The sequence below is a fragment of the Molossus molossus genome, unplaced genomic scaffold, assembly GCF_014108415.1.
Source record: "Molossus molossus isolate mMolMol1 unplaced genomic scaffold, mMolMol1.p scaffold_m16_p_2, whole genome shotgun sequence".
Lineage (NCBI taxonomy): Eukaryota > Metazoa > Chordata > Mammalia > Chiroptera > Molossidae > Molossus > Molossus molossus.
The window spans coordinates 113,550,605-113,572,997 of record NW_023425355.1 but is presented as its reverse complement, the minus strand read 5'-3'; the positions used below and the strand labels follow the sequence as shown (position 1 = coordinate 113,572,997).

Sequence of the window (22,393 nt, the reverse complement as noted above, 5' to 3'; positions counted from 1 at the left end):
CTAATGCCATGGCTAATCAAAAGCTGATTATATTATTGAAAGTATTACAGTAGAGTATGTTTTAAATCATTATTTGCTATATCATGTTGATATAATTAGCTTTCAAGAATGGAATTAAAAATAAAATTGCCTCTTTTTTTTTTTTTTTATCCTCACCCGAGGATATTTTTCCATTTTTTGTCCAGATAGAGTGGGAGGGAGAGAGAGGAAGGGAGAGAGAGAGAGAGAAACATCGACGTGAAGGGACACATCGAGTGGCTGCCACCCGCACGACCAACCAGGGCCGGGGACAAACTGCAACCGAAGTACGTGCCCTTAGTGGGAACCGAACCCGGGTCTCTCCGGACCACAGGCCGATGCTCTAACCGCTGAGCCAAACTGGCCAGGGATAAGATTGCCTCTTAAGCAAAGGTATTTTTAACAATGTTATTATATGAACTAAGACTGTTTTACCCATTTAAGTTTTCAAATGGTCATTTCTGTCTTGTATATACTTTACATATCTACAAGAAAATATATTTTACTTTGTATATATGCACTTTCTTGTATTAATTAAATGCAAAAGAATAACAGAACATGTTACTATCAGTGACAATTTCTACCCTTTTATCTTCCCACACTTCTTATTCTGTTTGTATAACTGAATACTGTTTAAATAAAAGTACTCATGTATCCATTGGGTTGTTCAGTGTTGACTGTTGATAATAAAAGTATCAATAACAGTATTATTTTCCTATCACCACATTTGAAAAGAATGAATAAGATATTTCACAACTAATCTTACGTTAATGTGTATTTTGCACATTTCTCCAATGATTTTTCATTTGCTATTATAATATGTCACTAGATTGTTTTGGAATTGCTTATGCTTTTCCTCAGCTTTTAACCACAAGAGTTTCAGTTAAAATTTCTCAAACATTATAGAAAATTTAACTCAACTTGATTTTCTTAACCCTTAAAACATATGAAAGAAGCCAGGCCTTTGAGAATATGCCTTGAGGGAAGGAGAGCACATCTGTGTATGCTGTGGGTTAGAGAGAGACCAGTGACAAAGTGGCAGAGCTTTGAAAGTGGACAACAGGCCAAAGAGATCTCAGAGGCTCTTAGTGATTCTACATTGCGACATTACAAAACTATAGGTGTAGGATGAACTTTTATTATATAAACCGAATTCTCATTCCCCTCCCCCCAATTATTCCATGCATGGAATATTGTTTGCCTTTTTCTATTTGTTGGATTTTTTAATTCCTCTTTCACACACACCATGGCAAAAGAGAAATAACAGAGTTTAAGAATGCATATACATTTTAATAAAAATAAAAAAACTGAAATGATAAAAAGTGCTGCTTTAAGAATTAATACAGTGACTCCAGAAATATAAAGCAGTTAAATAAGAACAGTAAAGAAAACTTTTCAATTATTATCATTATTATATTAAGTCAGTTTCTCTTCACAAATATTAAAGTTGGTGATAAAAGTGACTTACCTTTACATCCCTGTGAATTATGTTATTATCATGACAATAGCGTAGAGCTTCCAGTATCTGTCTCATGTAATGACTGTGGCAAAAATAAAAGAAATATAAAACTGTAAAAAAAAGGTTTATTTTTCAAACTTAATATACAGTGGTCCTTAGTTTGTAACTCCCACTTTCATATTTGCTGCCCATGGACACTTTTTATTTGAGTAAACAAGAGTGGTGGAATGTGAGGCTTAATAATGAAAACTTGGCAGACTCATAAGTTTATGAGGAAATCATGTGTTCCATTGTCTAAGATATCTAAGTCAAAAGAATTTCACATAGTTCATAAGTAAAACAGCTTTGTAAATTAGAAATTCAAGCTTAAAACATGAAAGAAAAAAAAAACACCAATTATTCTCTGACACTCAGTTAATACTTTAGTTACAGTGGATTGCTAGTAAGTGAACAGTGCTTAGAGGCACACGGAGGATTCTGACTAAAGGGTTGGGAGCCTTTTACCTGCCGCCAGAAGCTGGCTCTTGCCTTATTTCCATTGAGCTCTATAGGTGAATTTAACAGGAGGGGAGAACCCCCTTATGCCTACAATTTCTTTTTGTAACATAACCAAGTTTTAGTTGGGGCATCCTTGAACAAAGCAGAGTTTGTACTCGGTCTAAGTGCTAGGAAGTTGGACTCCTCACGTGGCCAACAGGGGTCAGCTAAGGCTCCCCACTGGGTTCAGGAGGAGTTAGCATTTTGAAGAACAGTCCTTAAAAAGTGCTAACAGGGCCACTAGCAACAGGATGTGACAAGACTATGTTGAAAGTACAAAATGTATTAGTTCTTTTAGACTTTATGTTATTGTTGAACTGCGGAGCTTGAATATATGCATTTAGTCCTTTCACACCCAATAGGTTTACCTCCAGATAATGGGAAAGCCATTGAACATAGATTGACAGGGATTTGACTTCCCTTGCTCCATTCTAAAGTTCTTCTGTAATCCCACTATACTTTCTGAGTGTCTTTTTCATCTTCTCTTCTTCTGCATTTTACTCCCTTCTTATCTTTCTCTTTATTTTTGTATTATCCCCTCTTCCTTTCTTATTTTCCTTCCCCAACCAGCCATGACATAGAAATGCAATATACTCAACATTATTTATTATATAGTGTTTACTGAATTTTGTTTTATCTTTCCAAATCTTATATCTTTCACACTTTAAAATAAAAAATAATTTAATAATACTTAAAGATGACCTTGTGTGTGTGCTGGTGACTCAAGATAAAAAAAAAAATCCCACTCCTGTTTTAAATTAAAAGACTTTTCCATCAAGTTTCTCTTTGGTTGCTACTATCTAACCAAACTTGTATGACTGTCCCTCTATTTAGCACATACATGATCTCATGTATTATAATTGATCAGTTCCATTTTTTTGCTTAATCCTCACCCAAGGATATTTCCCCATTGATTTTAGATAGAGTGGAAGGAAGGAAAGGAGGGAGGGAGGGAGAGAGAGACAGAAACATTGATGTGAGAGAGATATCAGTTAGTTGTCTCCCACACAACCCAGACTGGGGCTGGGGATCGAACCTGCAACCCAGATACATGCCCTTGACTGGGAATTGAACCTGGGACCCTTTGGTCTATGGGCCAAAGCTCTAACTGCTGAGCCAAACCAGCCAGGGTAGAAAGTTCAAGTTTCAAAAAGAAAGGTAGGTGGCCGGCCGGTGAGGATCAGTGGTTGAGCATCGACCATGCACCAAGAGGTCGCCGGTTCGATTCCCAGTCAGGACATATGCCCGGTTTGTGGGCCCGATTCCCAGTGGGGGGCATGCAGGAGGCGGCCAATTAATGTTCTTTCTCATTGATGTTTCTATCTCTCTTTCCCTCTCACTTCCTCTCTCTCTAAAATCAATCAACAACAAAAAAAAATTAAAAAAAGAGGTTGCCAGTTTCATTGCTGGTCAGAGCACATGCCCAGGTTGTGGGCCTGATCCCTGGTGGGGGGCATGCAGGAGGCGGCCAATCAATGTTCTCTCTCATCCATGTTTCTCTCTTTCTCTCCCCCTTCTTCTCTAAAAATCAATAAAGAAAAACTTTTTAAAAAAAGAAAGATAGGAAAGCAAACAAACCAAGACTTTGCTCCTATATTTATTGTCTCCTTACAACTGGGCTCTAAGCAGAGAGCTACACCCATACAGTCCTTAGATGTTCTATTTTTCTTACTTTGCAAATGCACACATAAGGAGTTGTGGTCACATACTCTTTGCCTGGGCCAGTGAAGCCTATAATTAAGTTTCTATTTGAGTTAAGGGTTCCTAACTTGGTGTTGTGGTCCTTTCCTGGTTCAAATCATGCTTTGGAGGATCTGTGACCCCCTGAAATGGCAGGAGCAACAAATGTGAAAGTGCTTTGTAAACTCTAAACTATGCTACAAAGGTTAAGTCACTATTATTACAATATTATTATTATTGCTAAATTTAGTCAGAGATTTGGAAACACTCTATTTGTGCACCTAGATGTGAACACCAGAGTAGTGGGTAAGTTTAAACTAGGTAATGCAAACACAGCTTACTTTATACTATGGACTACTTTGGATCTATGGTATTAAGACAGTTGCTTTATCTTTAGCCTAAAGAAAGCTCGTGTCTCAAAGCCTCATTAAAAAAACTCACTGAATGAGCATTTAAAAATCTGAATATTGGAGCATTCAATTATTTGACCCAAATATGATACGTATCAGAATCTCTGGGGTGTATATGTGGGGGGTAGAATTGCTTTCTCCCCAGATATAACAGATTTAAACTGATCTTTCTCCCCCCTCTCAGTCATGACCCGGGGAGGCCTTGCATATGAACAGTGTACCAAGCAAGGAAAATAAAGAGAGAACCGAAATCCACCCACATGTTCTAGAGAGTTCCCGACTAAACTGAAATCCACCTACATGCTCCTGAGAGTTCCTGAAGAGCTCTAATTCATGAAGCATCGTGGTGGCCTATACTTTCAGAGGAACTCAGCAATATATGTTTGTCTCCATCTTCCCTAAGGATCAGGAATGATGAGAACTCTGAGCAAGGAAAGAGCTGGCCGCCAATCTGCTCACTTCCTTTGGAAGGAGGCATTTCGGGGGGTGGGGTTGTGGTGAAAGAAAAGAAGGGAAGTGACTTATTCTATTCTCCTTGTCAACTCTGGGTAAAAAGATTAATGGTCTTTGCTAGGCAGAAAAGAACTTACCTCTGAAATGCCCTTAAGGATTACCTGTGGTAAAGAGAACCCAGGCTCTCTGAGGCTTGGATGGCTCCCTGGAGGATGTCATGTAAGCTATACAACTCTCTGGGTATACAGTGAAGAGGTTTCATACTGAAATGCTCCCCTCTTGTGTGTAATCCTACAAACCTTCTATAGAGACCTCATCTGTTCTGGGCCAGAGGTGCATTTTGTTTTTTGTTAATCCTCACCAGAGGGTATTTTTCCATTGATTTTTAGGTAGCATGGAAGGGAGGGAGGGAGGGAGAGTGAGAGGAACTCCGATGTCCTGCACGACCCTGATTGGGGCTGGGGGTCCAACCTGCAACACAGGTACGTACCCTTGACTGGGAATTGAATCCATGACCCTTTGGTCCATGGGCTAGAGGTGCATTTTTGATGCGAGAAGGAATGAAGTAGGAAGGAATGATGTGAGAAGCTGCCCTTGAAGGCCCAGACCTCTTTCTGCTTCGGCTAAGCCTTTTGATTGCCTGTATCCTTTAAAGCTTGGTAGTAGGTAAGAAGATCTCTCTAATTTGTGAGACTACAATTTCATAATTTAATCTTGTATGTTAGCTCATTCCATAACTCATCACCCCTGAAAGAACAAAGGTAATCACTAATTTGGGTTGTAAGGACTGAACAGTTTCATTTTATCCATGCTTTGCTGTTCCTGTTGAAACTCAGCCAGTTGGAGAAAAACGACATTATCAATTTGATTACCTGGTGTCTCAGAGTCTCCTTGCAGTTGCTCTCAATAGAATACCAATGTAAGCTGAATTTCCCAACAATGAATCACAAAATCAGGGAAGAAGGAAGGTTAGAAGTCATCTGGTTTAACACTCTAACCTAAAGGAAGGATCTATGTGCCCATGTTACATGGCCATTGATACTCTGTAATAGGAACACACCTAATAATACTTTTTGAGGCCATTCTTTTTGTCGTTTTTAGAAAGGATTTTAAATAAATTGTGTCAAACCTCTCTTTTTGTAGTGTCACTTGCTGGTCCTAAAGTTATTCTTTTCTGGTCCATTCTGAAAAATTCCTTTCACAAAATCACCACCTCAACAGCAAATATAGGTAGTATTAAAAACCAACAGGCTTTTCATCTTGATGTATATAAATACCTATTTTTTTTTGTATAAATCTTGAGCTTGTGAGAGACCACAAGTCATTTCATCGTATGACATCACCTCTACCCACTTCTCTTCTCCCCTATCCTGACACCTAGCCTAATGGCAGTGACAAGCTTGAAGTTAAGAAAAAGCATTATAGATGATTGGGAACACAGTAAAAGTGGTATTGGTTTAACATCAACCCTGCCAACATATGTGCCAGGTACCCAGTGCTACTGTGGTTAAAAAAGAAGGTAATCTTCCTTCATTGAACGTCACTATTTTATAAAATCAACAAGCAGAATTTTTAGTTTTTCCTATTTGATGCTGCTGTTGAAAGATATCAACATAGAAAAGTACAAAAGGCAAGTTGCCTCAAATTTTTGAAGAAATAAATATAAACAATGATATGCAAATGTCTGAGAGTTTTATGTAGTCAAATAAAGTGATTTACTACTATTGCTGTAAAAAAAAATCAAGATGCCATTGACTATTTTTGGCATTAAAAATGCTTTTTAATTCTGAAACACAACAAAGAATACAAATTTAAAATTATGATAAGAACTCAAACAACAGAAAAATGGGATTAAAAACCCTAGAAGGTGTTTGAATGAGCGTGGCACAAAAGAAAAGAGAATCTTTAGCTTCAGTTCTATGCATACATCAGAAGATTAAAGAATTATAATTTATATAAACTTTCACTTGCTTCTTCTCCCTAGCTCCAGTACTAGAAAACAGCACCTTTCTCAAATTGAGTATATTCTTTATCTTGTGCTATAGCTATGGCTGCTCCATGTTCTAAAACTAGGGCCCTTGCTCCTCAGGTAGGAGGAGGCAAGGCAATACATTTGAAGAAAGCCAAGCCACGCTGAGCTCAAAGATGCATTAGGTAGTCTTCTAAGCTAGTGGTTTTCAACCTTTTCGTCTCATGGCACACACAAGCTAATTACTATAATTCTGTGGCATATCAAAAAACGTATATTTGCCAATCTGACAAAAAATAGGTATGATTTTGATTCATTCACACAGGATGGCTATTGTTGTATTGGCTTTTGCCATTTATTTGATTAGACAATCCAAGGGAAAAAAAGTCAGTGCCTCTGACTAAAGAGTCAGGTATTGTCTGTTTTAAAAATTCTTGTGGCATACCAGCTGAAAATTGCTGTTCTAAGCTGTTACCAGCTATATCTGTCCATGATACCATAATTATAAAAATGATAGGAGAAGTTATAATCATTTAATGATAATTGTTTCTTAAATGGTAGAAAGTTTTTTTTTTTTTTTGCATTTATTTGCAGATAGAGTGGGAGGGAGAGAGGGAGGAAGAGAGAGAAACATCGATGTGAGAGAGACACATCGATTGGTTGCCACCCGTATGACCCCAACCGGGCCGGGGACAAATTGCAATCAAGTTACGTGCCCTTAGTGGGAACTGAACCTGGGCCTCTCTGGTCCGCAGGCTGACACTCTAACTGCTGAGCCAAACCGGCCAGGGTGGTAGAAAGTTTTAATAAATCCTAATGGGTTTGTGGGTTTGAACCCTTCCACATATTATAGTTGGTGACAGAGGAAAGATGCTGTACCCTATTAATATATGTACTGCTTGTATTAAAGAGGCAACACATGGAGTATTTATGATATGACCGTCACCAAAGCATAAAACTTATTACTCTAAATCTATAAGCAAGTGGCCCAGTGCATGGCTACTATGATTTTTCAGATTTACTCCTTATTTTGAGCCATTAGTTCTTTACAACAACTCCTCCACTTAGAACAATGGTTGTCATTTGACTGGGAGATCACACTTTGGCCTGAAGCAAATATATTCAGCAGAAAAATTGTGCTTTTATTTCTGTTCCTTCTACTGTTCTGTGCGTTTCCTCAAATTAATTGGTCATACAACAAGTTGCTATTACTAAAAGGCAAACCAAAGAACTAATAAAGCAACATTTGCCAAAAAACCAAAATTCAAACGCACAAACAAAAAGCCCAAATTTAATTCTACATGGTTCTTAAACTTCCTTGTATGAAAGTCATCAGAGAGCAGGGGGTTGGGGACTGGGTGAAAAAGGTGATGGGACTAAGAAGCACAAATTGGTAGTTACAAAATAGTCATGGGGAAGTTAAGTAAAGTATAGAAAATATAGTCACTAATACTGTAATAACTCTGTATGGTGCCAGCTGAGGTATTGAAAATATCGAGGGGGAATACTATGTAAAGTATATTATTGTCTAACCACTAAGCTGCACACATGAAACTAATACAAAATGAAAGTAAAAGAAAAAAAGTCATCAGAAAAGGGAGAAGTAGCAGTATTGATGTGAAACTGTAAACTCATACTAATAGATAAATTCATTGTTCAGTATATGTCCAGTTACTATCTGGTTCCACTGACACACACTAAAACTGCCATGCTCCTTATAGCAGCAAGCTCATCATCAGTTCAAAGAACAGGCCACCTCACGCATCCCCTCCCCCCCATTTCTTTCTTTACATTCACCTTGACCTCTGAGGAGTTGATACAAATTACATACCTGGCTACAGCTTCACTGTATACAAAACCAGCATCAGCTCGTTTTACAATTTCAAAACACAGATCCGCTCCATCCATACTGCAGAGAAATGTGAAAAAGAATGTAAGAAGAGAGGAAATTCCAGGATGAAAACACTGAAAGTAAATACATTGTAACTAAGTTATTTGTTGACTTACAGCTAACGATGGTAATAAATTAGTTAAATCTCCTTTCTTTCAATGAAAACTAGACATAAATTGTAAAGGACATTATAACCATCTTAACATTGAAAATCTACAGGGAAAGACAGAGAAAGAACAAGCAAGTGGTAGCATCAAATAACAAGATATGGAAAACTGACCACAAATATTCTTTAGGTTATCACAACAACAAGTCTCAGAAAAGGGCAATGCTGGGGATTATGGGCATATTTTTGAATCAAATTCTGAAATTATCTGTATCTAATCAAGTCATGTAATATTTTAAGACTACCACAAGAATTCTAAAACATTTAGCTATAGTTATCACCACTAAATGGGAATTCAAGATATATACTGTGGAAAGCAAACAATGAGCTAATCCACAATTTATTTTTCTTTACTCTTCTATTGTGAAAGTTAATTGCTACAAACATATTCTAACACAGTGGTGTGTTGGTGACACAGTTTCACTTATCTTACCCCCAAACTTAAAATGGTTCTCTATTTCTTATCAGATCAATAAGGTCTCTTTTTAAAAAGTCTTGGCCACACCTTGCCTCTTCTACCTACTTTTCAAGAATACCTCACTCTCTAGGCACATTAGTCCCATCATTACTCCCTGAATATACCATTTTCTTTTTTGGCCACGTGCTTCTGCATATATTGAATATTCTCATATTCAAAACCTACCTTAATTCAAGGTTCCATTCTCAATCCCACCCTCTCCCAAAGTCCCCTAAATGATTACCAGCCACATTAAGCCCTTCCTTTGCTTAAATTCTGTAACAACCCCCTATAGCCCATATTATAACATTTAGCACTACATACCAACATATATATGTGTATACATGGAATTTTTGCCAGATGATTACATATATTAATGAAATCATTAATAATTAGTTAACAGTTTCATACTTTAAGGCTTATACAGTGTTTTCAAGTCCAGTATCTCATTCTTTCATTTATTTATTCAGTAGCTCGGGCTCAAATATAGTTTCTGCAGGTATTACACCGAGGAAACAGAGACTTCTAGAAGGGAAAATAAAGGAACTAACTATTCATTACTATTACCAGTAATTACTAAATAGTTATAATAACTAATAATCATTACTAATATTACTATTCATCAAGCATCAAGGGAAGCACTTCCTTGTTATATCTCCCTTCATTCTTACAATTACCCCATGAAGTCAGCATCCTTATCATTCTCAAATAATTTGTCTAAGTGAGTAGACAAGCATGTGACAGGGACGGGATTCAAATCTCTATCTATGTTCAATGCTCTTCCCATTATCTGGAGGAACACTTACTGGGTGTGCGAGGACTAAATGCACATATTCAAGCTCAACCGTTCAACAATAGCATAACGTCCTAAAGAACCATTACATTTCATAGTACATTTCATTCTTTTAACATATTCATCTCCAATACTCAGCACATGGTAAATATTTAATGATAGTTGATTATATTGATTATATTATTCAAACCTTGTTTTTTTAAATCCTTACCCAAGGACATGTTTACTGATTTTAGAGAGAGTAATGGGGGAGAAGGGAGAGAGAGAGAGAGAGAGAGAGAGAGAGAGAGATGCCTCTCCAGTTCCTTTCATGTCTCTAAGTCACAGTTTTAAGATTTTCTTCATATTGGTTCCAAATACTAATTATTGAGTTTTTCCCCTGAGGCATTTTATATTATTAGTTCTTATTATAAATGGGATCTTTTGGTCACTGTACAGTTTTTACTATGATGGTTCATAAGCAGGGGTACCAAAAATTATCTGTGTAACTATTTTTTGAGGTGTTAGTATGAAAGTAAGTCATCACTGTAAAAGTAATTTTCTATTGTTAAAGCTATTTAATCAGTTATTTGTAACATTAATTGATATTAAAGAAGCAGTCTACTAATTTAAAATTTTGATACAGAAATAAAAACTAAAAATACTGTTATTTATGCAAAATTTTCATCACAGAAGTTTAAAATAATATATACAATCCAAATATAATAACCTTGAACAAAACGTTTGATATCTCAATTCTTTGATAAACTTTATTTGATAATATAATGCTTCTAAAAATAATGACAAGGCGTCTTTTATTGCTGTTCTCTTTGGCTTCCCATCTTAGGGTGTTTCTGGGGCTGCCAAGAAGCTTCAAAAAGCATGTTCTGAATTTCCCAGTTAGTTCCATTCTGAGAGTGAAATGAGAGGGAGAAGAAACTCTGCTATGGACTAGTATAGAGAGTGCTTCTATACTACATGCAGAGAAAAACTATGGAACCTTTACTCTGAATTGTCAAAAGTGGTGGGATTATGAATGATCTTAGCCATCCCTCCCTTGTCTATCTGAATTAAAATTTTAAAATAATAAACATGCATTATTTATATAATTAAAAATTATCCAAAAATAAATGCATGGAACAAACAAACTAGATCACAGGTCTAGAGGCAAACTTTACTAAACAACTCTAATTTGTCATATAATTCTTGCTCACCTTCCCACAATTTACCCCCAACCTCAGATGCCCAAACTCACCACGCCCCTTCCTATGTCTAGTCTCTTCTCCACACTTTTATCATCACTCTTTGTTAAAATGATATATAAGCCTCTCGGTCTAACTGCCTCTGCGTGGTTTTCACTTTTTTTCTGTGAGGCACGTCAACTGCCCTAAAGTGTGTATATGAAACAATCTCCTGTTAATCTGTTGTTTGTCAACTTAATTCACAGACCCCAGACATTTAAATCTAAGAGGGTAGAGGAGAGGTTATACTCCCCTCTGTCATGTTTTCTACAAAAGCAGAGAAGGAGGGGACTTGTAGGAGATTAGCACCTGATTACATGAAAAAGTGCTTCTCAAATTAACTGTGGTAGAGGAACAATATTTTTCCTTCAGGTACATAATGAACCAATACTTTTTTAAAATAAATGATAATAAAATCATGTGCTATAATTTCACAGAATGTGAAATGTCGAATTCCTCCAACAGTTTCTAAATATTTATTCCCAATTTCTGTACTTAAGTCATTATAGACTGGTAAAAGGTGGTAGATTGGAATGCATATGCAAACTATTCTTTGACGAACATTGTAAAGAACAGATCAAATCTGGATTTCTCTCACCAGCATTTTCACTGAAGGTAACAAAAAACAAGAACAAAAATAACTACGAAACCTGAATAAAATTTAAAAAGATTTTTAAAAGCTTTAAAGAATTAACAGTATAATGAATATAAAATTACACAGTGAGAATGGGGAAGGGATTGAGCTCAAATAGGTGAGCAAGACTGCTCCTGTCCTGGGGGTAGGGAGTGGGCTATGGAAAGAAGGCAGCTGCAGAGGGGCAGTAGTGGTCACTACATTTTTAGGGAACTCTGGGGTCAGTCAGATGGAGACGGACAGGGTCCAACTGCTTTTGCATCATGATGATCCAAAAGGAGAGACAGAGCTATTCTTTTGGCAGACCTCAGAACAGCAGCCAAAGGCTAAGGTCCTGATAAAATACCCCATGCTCTGGCTGGGACCATAAAGAGTTGTATTTTGAAAACTGGGGTACAGAAAAATATTCTGGTATGTTTTGTTAGCACAGAAAAAAAGTCCCAATGTTTACCATGGAGATAAAAGCTGAATTTAAAACTTCAGCAAGAAACAAGAAATTATAATAAGTGACACAATAGATTTGAAAAACAGAAATTTCAGAATGGAAAAATATAATACCAAAGTTAAGAACATACACAGATTACATAGTTGAAGAGAAAATTAGTGACCTGAAAATTTCACCAGATTGAAGCATGGGGAGACAAAACACGGAAAATATAAAAGTGAGTGAAAGAACCAAAAGATTACAGTGAGAAGGTCAGTATATATTTTATTGAAGTTTCAAAAGTGAAAACAAAACAGAAGCATCACTGAAAATATAATGGCTGATAACTACTCCCAAATAATTAAAGATACCAATCCACTGATTTAAGAAGCCCAATAAACATTAAGCAAGATAAATAAAAGAAATCTATAGTTATAGGATACAGTGGAAAGAAATCTTAAATCAAAATAACTGCCAACCTAAAATTCTAGTTTCACCAAATAACCCTTAAAAAATGAAGGTAAAAAAAATTCTTTCAGACAAGGAAAAGAGCAAGAGAATTTGCCATCAGCATACCTTTCCCTATAGGAAATACAAAGGAGTATTCCTCGGGTAGAAGAAAAATAAAGTCAAATAAAAACTCAGAGATGCAGCAAGTCACGAAAAACATAAAATGCAAATATGTGCAGTCACACACCACTTGAGGACGGGATATGTTCTGAGAAATAAGTTGTAAGACAATTTCATCATTGTTTGAACATCATAGAGTGTATTTACAAACCTAGATAGTATAGCTTACTACACACCTAGGCTATAGGCATACCATTGTGACTATAGAGGAATCTAAATGAACAATGATTATATAAAACAACCATTTTCTCACTCTTTCTCTGCAGAGAGAGACCATATAAAACAATAACTACTCCGAGAGAGAGAAGATCGATTTTAAATAAAAATACTTGACAAAAATAACATAAATGAGGAGGCATACTGCAATTTCTAGGACAACCAATAGAGCTCTAACTTTTAAAAAAAGTATCAGGACCCTTTTCTAATCTTAAAGATTATTGAGAGCCCCAAAGGGATTGTGTTTGTATGGGTTTTAATCCATCAATATTTGCTGTATTAAAGTTAAAATTCAGAAATGTAAAAACCATTTATTTAAAAATAACAATAATAAATCCATTACACGTTAACAGAAATAATATTTTTCATGAAAATTAACTATATATTCTAAAACAGAAAACTTTTGTTTTTGCATACAATAGTCTTTATTGCTAAATTGTCTGTAAGAGTTAAAAACTTAGAAACAACCAAATGCCCACTAAAAATGTAAAATAAAATAAATTTAGTAAGAAGAGTAACATTGTTTTACATTTTACAAATCTCCTTCATTTCTGGTTTAATAGAATACAGATTCTCATATTGCTTCTACATTCAATTTGTTATTTGGTTGAAGTAAATGAAAATCTGGCCTCAAGTAGACATATAGTCAGAAAAAAGAGGTATAGTTTAATAGCCCTTGCAGATATTTGTGAATATTCTTTGATACTACACAAGACTCAAGAAGTGGTAGTTTCTTAAATGTAAATTGCAATGTGGAATCTGAAACCACATCAGTGAACTTTTTGTACCCTGTTACATTATAATCCAGTGTTCTGCTTGTTCTTGTTCTTTGAATAGATCTTTTACCTGTGCATGACTTTGTAACATCATGCCTTAGTCATTTGAAAAATACTGTACTGGTCCACTGAGTTATGCATATTTTCCAAATACTGACACATTTGATTATATGATATAAAAAACCACATCTATTAATATCACCACATTCTCTAAGACCTGGGAAGCTGTTAAGCTCACAGTGACATACAAGTTTTCCAAAATTCTACTTTTCACTTGATAATTTGAATTTCATCACTGGCAACAACTATTGTGAGTTGTTTCTCTTGAGGCAGCAGGCTCACTTTATTCATTATTTTTCTTTTGTTAATCCTCACCCAAGGATATTTTTTGTCATTGATTTTTTTTCAGAGAGAGTGGGAGGGAGAGTGGGAGGCGGGGAGAGAGAGAGAAACATCAGTGTGAGAGAGACACATCAACTGGTTGCTTCCCACACGCACCCCAACCAGGACGAGGATTGAACCAGCAACCCAGGTATGTGCCCTTGGCTGGTAAATGAACCCATGACCCTTCAGTGCATGGGCCATCACTCTAACCACTGAGCCACAGCAGCCAGGGCATCATTTTGATCATTTTTGACTAAATGTGTTCATTTTTTATTAGACGTCTGCCACATAGGAAAATCAGAATAACTGGTTTGTCTCTTAGTCACTCTTTCAAGTAAAAATGTTACACACACACACACCACAGTTCACCTTATAACTCAAGAAGTCGCATAAGTGCTTTTCTGAGACCCAACAACATTTAAAGGACTGTAAGCATTCAGAGTATGTTTCCTAATCGCAATATAGTTATGTTAGAAATAAATTAACAAAATAACTAGAGAATCATTAAATGCTTGAAATTGAGAAACATTCTAAATAACCTATGACTCAAAGAAGAAATTATATTAAAAATTAGAAAATACTTCTAACAACAATAATGTAAACAGTACATATCAAAACTTGTGCAAGACTGAGGCATTACATTTCATGATTGGTGTGTTGCCATTATTATACCAGCAAATATAGAACTGGTTGAAAAGAGGAGTTGGGGGCATAAATCCAACCTCAATCTTGCAGTATAAGAAAGTTATACTCTGCCTCTGTCTCTGTCTCTTACCAGTGTTGCAGACATTTTTCTTGAAGTAGGTGATCCAATGTTGATGGAAAAAACACATGAATATAATCTCTCTGGAGCTCAATTTTATAGTGCTTGACAAAAGCCTTAAAAATATGGATGTCCTTTGACCCAATACTTTCATTCCTAGAGAAATAATCAGGGCTATTTGCCAAGTTTTAATGACCAGGGTTTATCATAGCTATTTATAATACAGAGAACTCAGCAACAACCTAAATGTCCAACACAGGACAATGGCTAAATAAATTGTGGTAAATCCAGAGTAGAGTACTATGCTGCCATTAAAATGACACTGTAGCAGTTTGTTTATTGATATAGAAAGATGTTCACAATATATTAGGATGATAAACATAAAATATGGATATATGTGTGTATGTACATGCATTGAGTAGTTTTTGGATATTATAACAGGGTGTTAAAGAGTGCATGGGTAGGACTGTATTTTGATTATTTTTTACTTCTACTTAAAAACAATGAACAGGTACTTCAACTTCTATCTTACTAAAATCAGTTCTAAATGTTTTTAAAAAATGCAAAAATACCCATTCAGAATACAGCTAAACAATATTTACGAAGTAGTTTATCCATAAATTTCTTTTAAAACTTTAAATTATTGAAATAACAGAAATGTTATGAATATTGATGTCAAACATTAAAAAATAAGAAAAGCTAACGTTATTGAGATTCAATCAGGAGAAAATTTTTAAAAGAACAGCAAATTGAATCCAATGAAGATAAGAGGAAATAATGATGAGCAGAGATTAATGTAATGGAACTAGAAAATCCCTGTTTCAAAATTTTATTATTATAAACTTTTATTATACAGATCTCAGAATAAATCATTAGAAAATAAGAAAGTATTTAAAACTGAATAACAAACATAAACACATCTAAACCTATAAAATACAGATAAAATAGTAATTAGAGGGAAATATACTATTGTAGATGCATATATTAGAAAAAAGAAAGTCTGAAAATGTATGAACTAAGCATCCATTCTCCGTAAGTTATATAAAGATCAAAGATCATCAGATTAAACTAAAATTTGAAGGAAATAATGAAAGAAATTAATGAAATGTAAAACAAATAAATATTAGAAGGATCAACAAAGCTAACAGTTGTTTCCCATGATATGATGAATCTTTAGCAAGACTAGTTTTAAAAAAAGGAAAAGACACATATAAACACCAATATTAAAAATGAAAAAGGACGCCCTGGCTGGTTTGGCTCAGCGGTTAGAGCGTCGGCCTGCGGTCCTGAGAGACCCGGGTTCGGTTCCCGCTAAGGGCACGTACCTCGGTTGCAGTTTGTCCCCGGCCCTGGTCGGTTGTGCGGGTGGCAGCCACTCGATGTGTCCCTTTCACATCGATGTTTCTCTCTCTCTGTTCCTCTCTCTCCCCACCCCACTCTACCTGAACAAAAAATGAAAAAATGTCCTCGGGTGAGGATAAAAAAAAAAAAAAAATGAAAAAGGAGACATGGCTGGGTAGGTCAGTTGGTTAGAGTGTCGTCCTGATACGCCAAGGTTGTGGGTTTGATCCCTGGTCAGGGTACATACAAGAATCAACCAATGAATGCAAATTAATGTTTCTCTCTATTCCTACCCACCATCTCCCTCCCTCTCTCCCTTAAGTCAATAAATAAAAATAAAAAAGAATTAAAAAGAAGATATCATTTCATATTCTGCAGACATTCAAAAGATGGTATTGAAAGTCTATGCCATGAAGATTCCAACATGGTGGCAGATTAAGTGGACGCTACAATGATTTTGTCCTAAGACCAAACTGGAATTACAACCAAAATACAGAAAAATCATCCTGAATAACCAACGGATGACTAGTTGGAAAGAATCCTTATAACCAAGGATGTAAAGAGGAGGCCACATCGAGACTGGTAGGAAGTGCAGAGGCTCGAGAGGGCTGGTTGTGCTCCCACAGGCAGAAGCTGAAGTTTTGGAGGAATATCTCAGCTGTGTGGAGTTCTCCCTGAGAAGTCTGAAGTCTAAACCCCAAGCTGGGCTCCCAAGCCCAGAGTAACAGAACTGGGAAAGGTGCTCACATAACATTGGGCTGTGAAAAGCACTGGAGGTTCTGTCTGGCAGGGGGAAAGGGACAGAAACACAGGCACACTCTCTAAAAAACTAAATTTTGTTTGTAGCCACTAACCTTGGGCTCTGGCAGAGGGAGGGCCAAGTGGATTAGAGCTGCGTGAGGAGAGAGTGGGGTTGTTGGCTCCGGGGAGAAAGCTGAGAGGACAGCCACCAAGGACCCTGTGCTGAGTCATTTCCTTGTGCTGTAGAAGCCATTTTTCTCAGGCAGAGCTTTCCCATCAATGCAGCTTTAGCCTGGGAGGAAGCAATAGCCCCACCCATTGGATTCTTCTTGACTCACCCTGTGGAATTTATGCCTTGCTGAGGAATACAGCCTGAGGTTCATTAAGTGACTGAGACTAACAGATAGCTTGCAGGCAGGAGTGGATCTCTGGGTACTTTGAGTCTTTGCCTGACCTGGTCCTGGGCCCAGGGCCAGTAAAAGCAGGCCTCAGTGTACAGCTTGGTCCTTTTTACATGCACCAAACCCAGCAGAGGGAGCCATAAGCTGTGGATCGCTGATAGCTCCAAACAGGGTACTCAGGGCCAGTCACAAACAGTGTCTACATTGGCCTATACCAGAGACCCCCCAAAGAGGCTCAAAACCAATAAGCACAGGGGCCAGCTTCAGATAACAACAGAGCAGGATCCAATAAGCTTCACAAGCAGTATACCCACAGGGAGATTTTGGCAGGCTCCAAACACTGCTGAGGCGAATTCTGCTTCATGCAATCAGCACACGCACAGTAGTCTGCATGCTGTGTTGGGTGGGGGTTGAGCCTCACTGTCAGCCAGCCTGAGGGTTGAGCCCATGCATGACTGGGCCAATAGCAATCAAGACTCAATCACAACAGGAAGATCCACACAATGTGCACAAGAGACATTATTAGAGCATGCAGGTCTGGTGGATACTGCACCACAGGCCCCATAGGTCACTTACTACATAAGGCCACGCTACCAAGACAGAGAATTGTAGCAGATCTACCTAATACATAGAAACAAACCCAAATCGGCAGCCAAAACGGGGAGACAAAAAAAGAAGCCCCAAATGAAAGAACAAGATAATTCTCAAGAAGAAGAGCTAAATGAAATGGAGATAAGCAATTAACCAGATATAGACTTCAGAGTAATGATTATAAGGATGCTCAACAGCATAAAAAAGATATAGAAACTATGAAACACAACCAGTCAGAAATGAATAATGACATAGCAGAAATAAAGAACACAGTGGAAGGAATAAACAGCAGATTAGAGGAAGCCAAGGATCAGAATAGTGAATTAGATGACAATAGAAAAAAAACTCACTCAATCAGAAAACCAAAGAGAAAAAACAAAAACAGGAGGACAGTTTAAGGAAGCTGTGGGACAATAAGAAACCTATCAACATCCACATCACAGGGGTCCCAGGAAGAGAAGAAAGTGAGCAAGGGATAGAGGATGTTTGAAAAATGATGGCAGAAAATTTCCCTAACCTCATGAAGGAAAAAAAAATTGCACAAGTTCAGGAAGTATAGAGAGTGCTAAGCAAGAAGAACCCAAGAAGCCCACAGCATGACACATAATAATTAAAATGCAAAAAATTAAAGACAAAGAGAGAATCTTTAAAAAAATTTTCTTCTTTATCGATTTTAGAGAGAGAGGGAAGGAGAGAGAGATAGAAACATTGATGAGAGAGAACATCGACTGGCTGCCTCCTGCATGCCCCCCACTGGAGATTTGGCCCACAACCTGGGCATGTGCCCTGACTGGGAACAGAACCAGTGACCTCTTGGTGCATGGGCTGACACTCAACCACTGAGCCACACCAGGTGGGCCAAAGAGAGAATCTTTTTTTTTTTTTTTTTTATAAACTTTTTATTTATTTTATTGTTACAGATATTTTACCTTTTTTACCCCATTGGCACCCCCCACCCCACCCCACCTCCGCCCCATCCCCGGCTTAGTTGTCCATGTCCATTGGTCATGCATACATGCATATAAGTTCTGTGGTTTATCTCTTCCCACCCTCCCACTCCCTCTTCTGAGGGATGTCAGTCTGTGCCCTACTTCCATGTTTCTGGGTCTATTGTATTCCTCAGACTGTTATGTTCATTATATTCCGTATATAAGTGAGATCATGTGGTATTTCTCTTTTTCTGCTTGTCTTCTTTCACTTAGGATAATACTTTCCAGGTCCCTACATGTCGTCTCAAAGGATAAGAGATCTTTCTTTCTTACCGCTGCATAGTACTCCATTGTGTATATGTACCACAGTTTTTTTATCCATTCGTCTACTGATGGACACTTGGGCTGTTTCCAGATCTTAGCTATTGTAAATAGTGCTGCTATGAACATGGGGGTACGTATATTCTTCCTGATTGGTGTTTCAGGCTTCTTAGGGTATATTCCTAGCAGTGGGATCACTGGGTCAAATGGAAATTCAATTTTTAATTTTTTGAGGTAACACCATATTGTTTTCCATAGCGGCTGCACCAGTCTGCATTCCCACCAGCAGTGTATTAGAGTCCCCTTTTCTCCACACCCTCGCCAACACTTGTTGTTTGATGATTTGTTGATGGCGGCCATTCTGACAGGTGTGAGGTGATACCTCATTGTTGTTTTAATTTGCATCTCTCAAAGAGAGAATCTTAAAGGCAGCAAGAGAAAAGCAATTTGTTACCAACAAAGGATTTCCCATAAGGCTGTCAGGTGATTTCTCAACAGAAACACTATAGGCCAGAAAGGAATGGCATGAAGTATTCAAGGTAATGAAAAGCAAGTATATGAAACAAAGACTACTTCATCCAGCAAGGCTATCATTCAAAACAGAAGGTGAAATAAAGAACTTCCCACACAAAAAAGGCTAAGGGAATATATTACTACCAAACCAGCATTGCAAAAAAATGTTAAAGGCACTGCTGTAAATTGAGAGAGAAACATAGGCATAATAAATAAAAATGGCAATAAATAAGTACCTATCAATAATAACCTTAAGTGTAAATGGATTAAATGTTCCAATCAAAAGACATAGAATAATTGAATGGATAAGAGAACATGACCCATATATATGCTGTCTACAAGAGACCCACATCAGAGCAAAAGAGTTATACCGGATGAAAGTGAAGGGATGGAAAAAACTTTTCTATGAAAAAAAAAAGCAGGGGTAGCAATACTTATATCTGACAAAATAGACTTCAAAGCAAAGGCCATAACAGAAAACAAAGAAAGTCACTACATAATACTAAAAGGACCAATTCAATAAGAGGATATAATCCTGGTAAACATATATGCACCCAGTGTAGGAGTAACTAAATTATATGAGGACTTTAAGAAAGAGATAGACAGCAATACAATCATAGTAGGGGATTTTTTTTTTTATCCTCATCTGCGGACATTTTCCACCATTTTGTTCAGGTAGAGTGGGAGGAAGAGAGAGGAAGAGAGAGAGAGAGAGAGAGAGAGAGAGACAGAGAGAGAGAAAGAGAGTGAGAGAGAGAGAAACATTGATGTGAAAGGGACACATTGAGTGGCTGCCTCCCGCACAACCCAACCAGGGTCGGGGACAAACTGCAACCGAGGTACGTGCCCTTAGTGGGAACCAAACCCGGGTCTCTCTGGACCATAGGGCGATGCTCTAACTGCTGAACCAAACTGCCATGGCCATAGTAGGGGATTTGAACATCCCCAATGACTTCACTGAATAGATCTTCCAATCAAAAACAAGGAAATAGTGACCCTAAATGACACACTAGATCAGATGGATTTAATTAACATTTTCAGAACATTTCGCCCCAAAGCTGCAGATTACACCTTCTTCTAAAGTGTACATGGAACATTTTCAAACATAGACCACATGTTAGAACACAAACTAAGTCTCTACAAGTTCAAGAAGATTGAAATCATATCATGCATTTTCTCCAATCACAATGGCATGAAAACAAGAAATCAACTACAATAAAAACACTCAAAACATTCAAACACATGGAGGCTAAATAGCATGTTATTAAACAATGAATGGGTTATTAATGAAATCAAGGAAGAAATTAAAATCTTCCTGGAAAGAAATGAAAAAAACATATAACAACCCCAAATCTATGGGACACAGAGAGAAGGTCACAGCACTACAGGCCTACCTCAAGAAAACAAGAAAAATCTCTAATAAACTATCTAACCCTACAACTAAAAGAAGTAGAAAAAAAAAAACAACACCAAAAAAACAAGAAAAGACCAAAGTAGAAGGAAGGGAATAACAAAGATCAGAACGAAATAAATGACAAACGAAAATACAAAAGATCAATAAAACCAAGAGCTGGTTCTTTGAAAACATGAACAAGATTGATGAAGTTCTAGCCAGACTCATCAAGAAACAAAGAAGATGAAGTAACAACGGACACCACAGGATTACCAAGGATTGTAAGAAAATATTACAAACAACTACATGCCAACAAATTGGACAATCTGGGTGAAATGGACAAATTCCTAGAAACATACAATCTTCCAAAACTGAATCAGGATGAATCAGAAAACCTGAACAGACCAACAGGTAATAAAATGGAAGCAGTAAAAAAAACAAAAACAAACAAACAAAAAACTTCAAGCAAACAGAAGTCCTGGTTCAGATGGCTTCACAGGGGACTTTAACCAAACAGTCAAAGAAGAACACCTATCCTTCTCAAACTATTCCAAACAATTCAAGAGGAAAGAAGACATCTAAACTCTTTTTATGAGGCCAGCATAATCCTAATTCCAAAACCAGATAAAGACATTGCAAAGAACGAAAATTACAGGCCAAACGCAGATGCCAAAATCCTCAACAAAATATTAGCAAATAAGATCCAGCAATATATTAAAAAGATTATTCCCCATGACCAAATAGGATATATCCCAGGGATGCAAGGCTCGTACAATATTTTCAAATGAATAAATGTGATACATCACATAAATAAAATGAAAGATAAAAATTACATGACCATTTCAATAGTTGCAGAAAAAGAATTTGCCAAAATGCCGCACCCATTTCTGATAAAAACTCCCAGAAAAGTGGAAATAGAGGGATCATACCTCAACATAATAAAGGCCATATATGACAAACCTATAGCCAACATCATAGTCAATGGACAAAAACTAAAAGCGTTTCCCTTAAGAACAGGAACAAGACAGGGATGTCTGCTTTCACCACTCTTATTCAACACAGAAGTCTTAGCCACAGTGATCAGACAAGAAGATAAAATAAAAGGGATCCAAATTGGAAAAGAGGAAATGAAACTGTCATTCACAGATGACATGGTATTGTACATAGAAAACTCTCAAGACTCCACCAAAACACTACTAGATTTAGTAAATGAATTCAGCAATGTAGCAGGACACAAAATTATCATCCCCAAATTAGTGGCATTCTTATACACCAATAATGAA

General features: G+C 37.0%; 1 protein-coding gene across 7 annotated transcripts in view; it reads right to left on the bottom strand.

The window, feature by feature from the left end:
* Nucleotides 1–22,393, bottom strand: part of CASK (calcium/calmodulin dependent serine protein kinase) — a 440,186-nt gene that overhangs the window by 203,893 nt on the left and 213,900 nt on the right. For all 7 annotated transcript variants that reach the window (XM_036270439.1, XM_036270436.1, XM_036270433.1 and 4 more), the window contains exons 4-5: nucleotides 8,358–8,435; nucleotides 1,487–1,559 (exon numbers count right to left, since the gene is read on the bottom strand). In XM_036270439.1, the coding sequence (XP_036126332.1) occupies nucleotides 1,487–1,559; nucleotides 8,358–8,435 (151 nt within the window). The remainder of the gene's footprint in view (nucleotides 1–1,486; nucleotides 1,560–8,357; nucleotides 8,436–22,393) is intronic.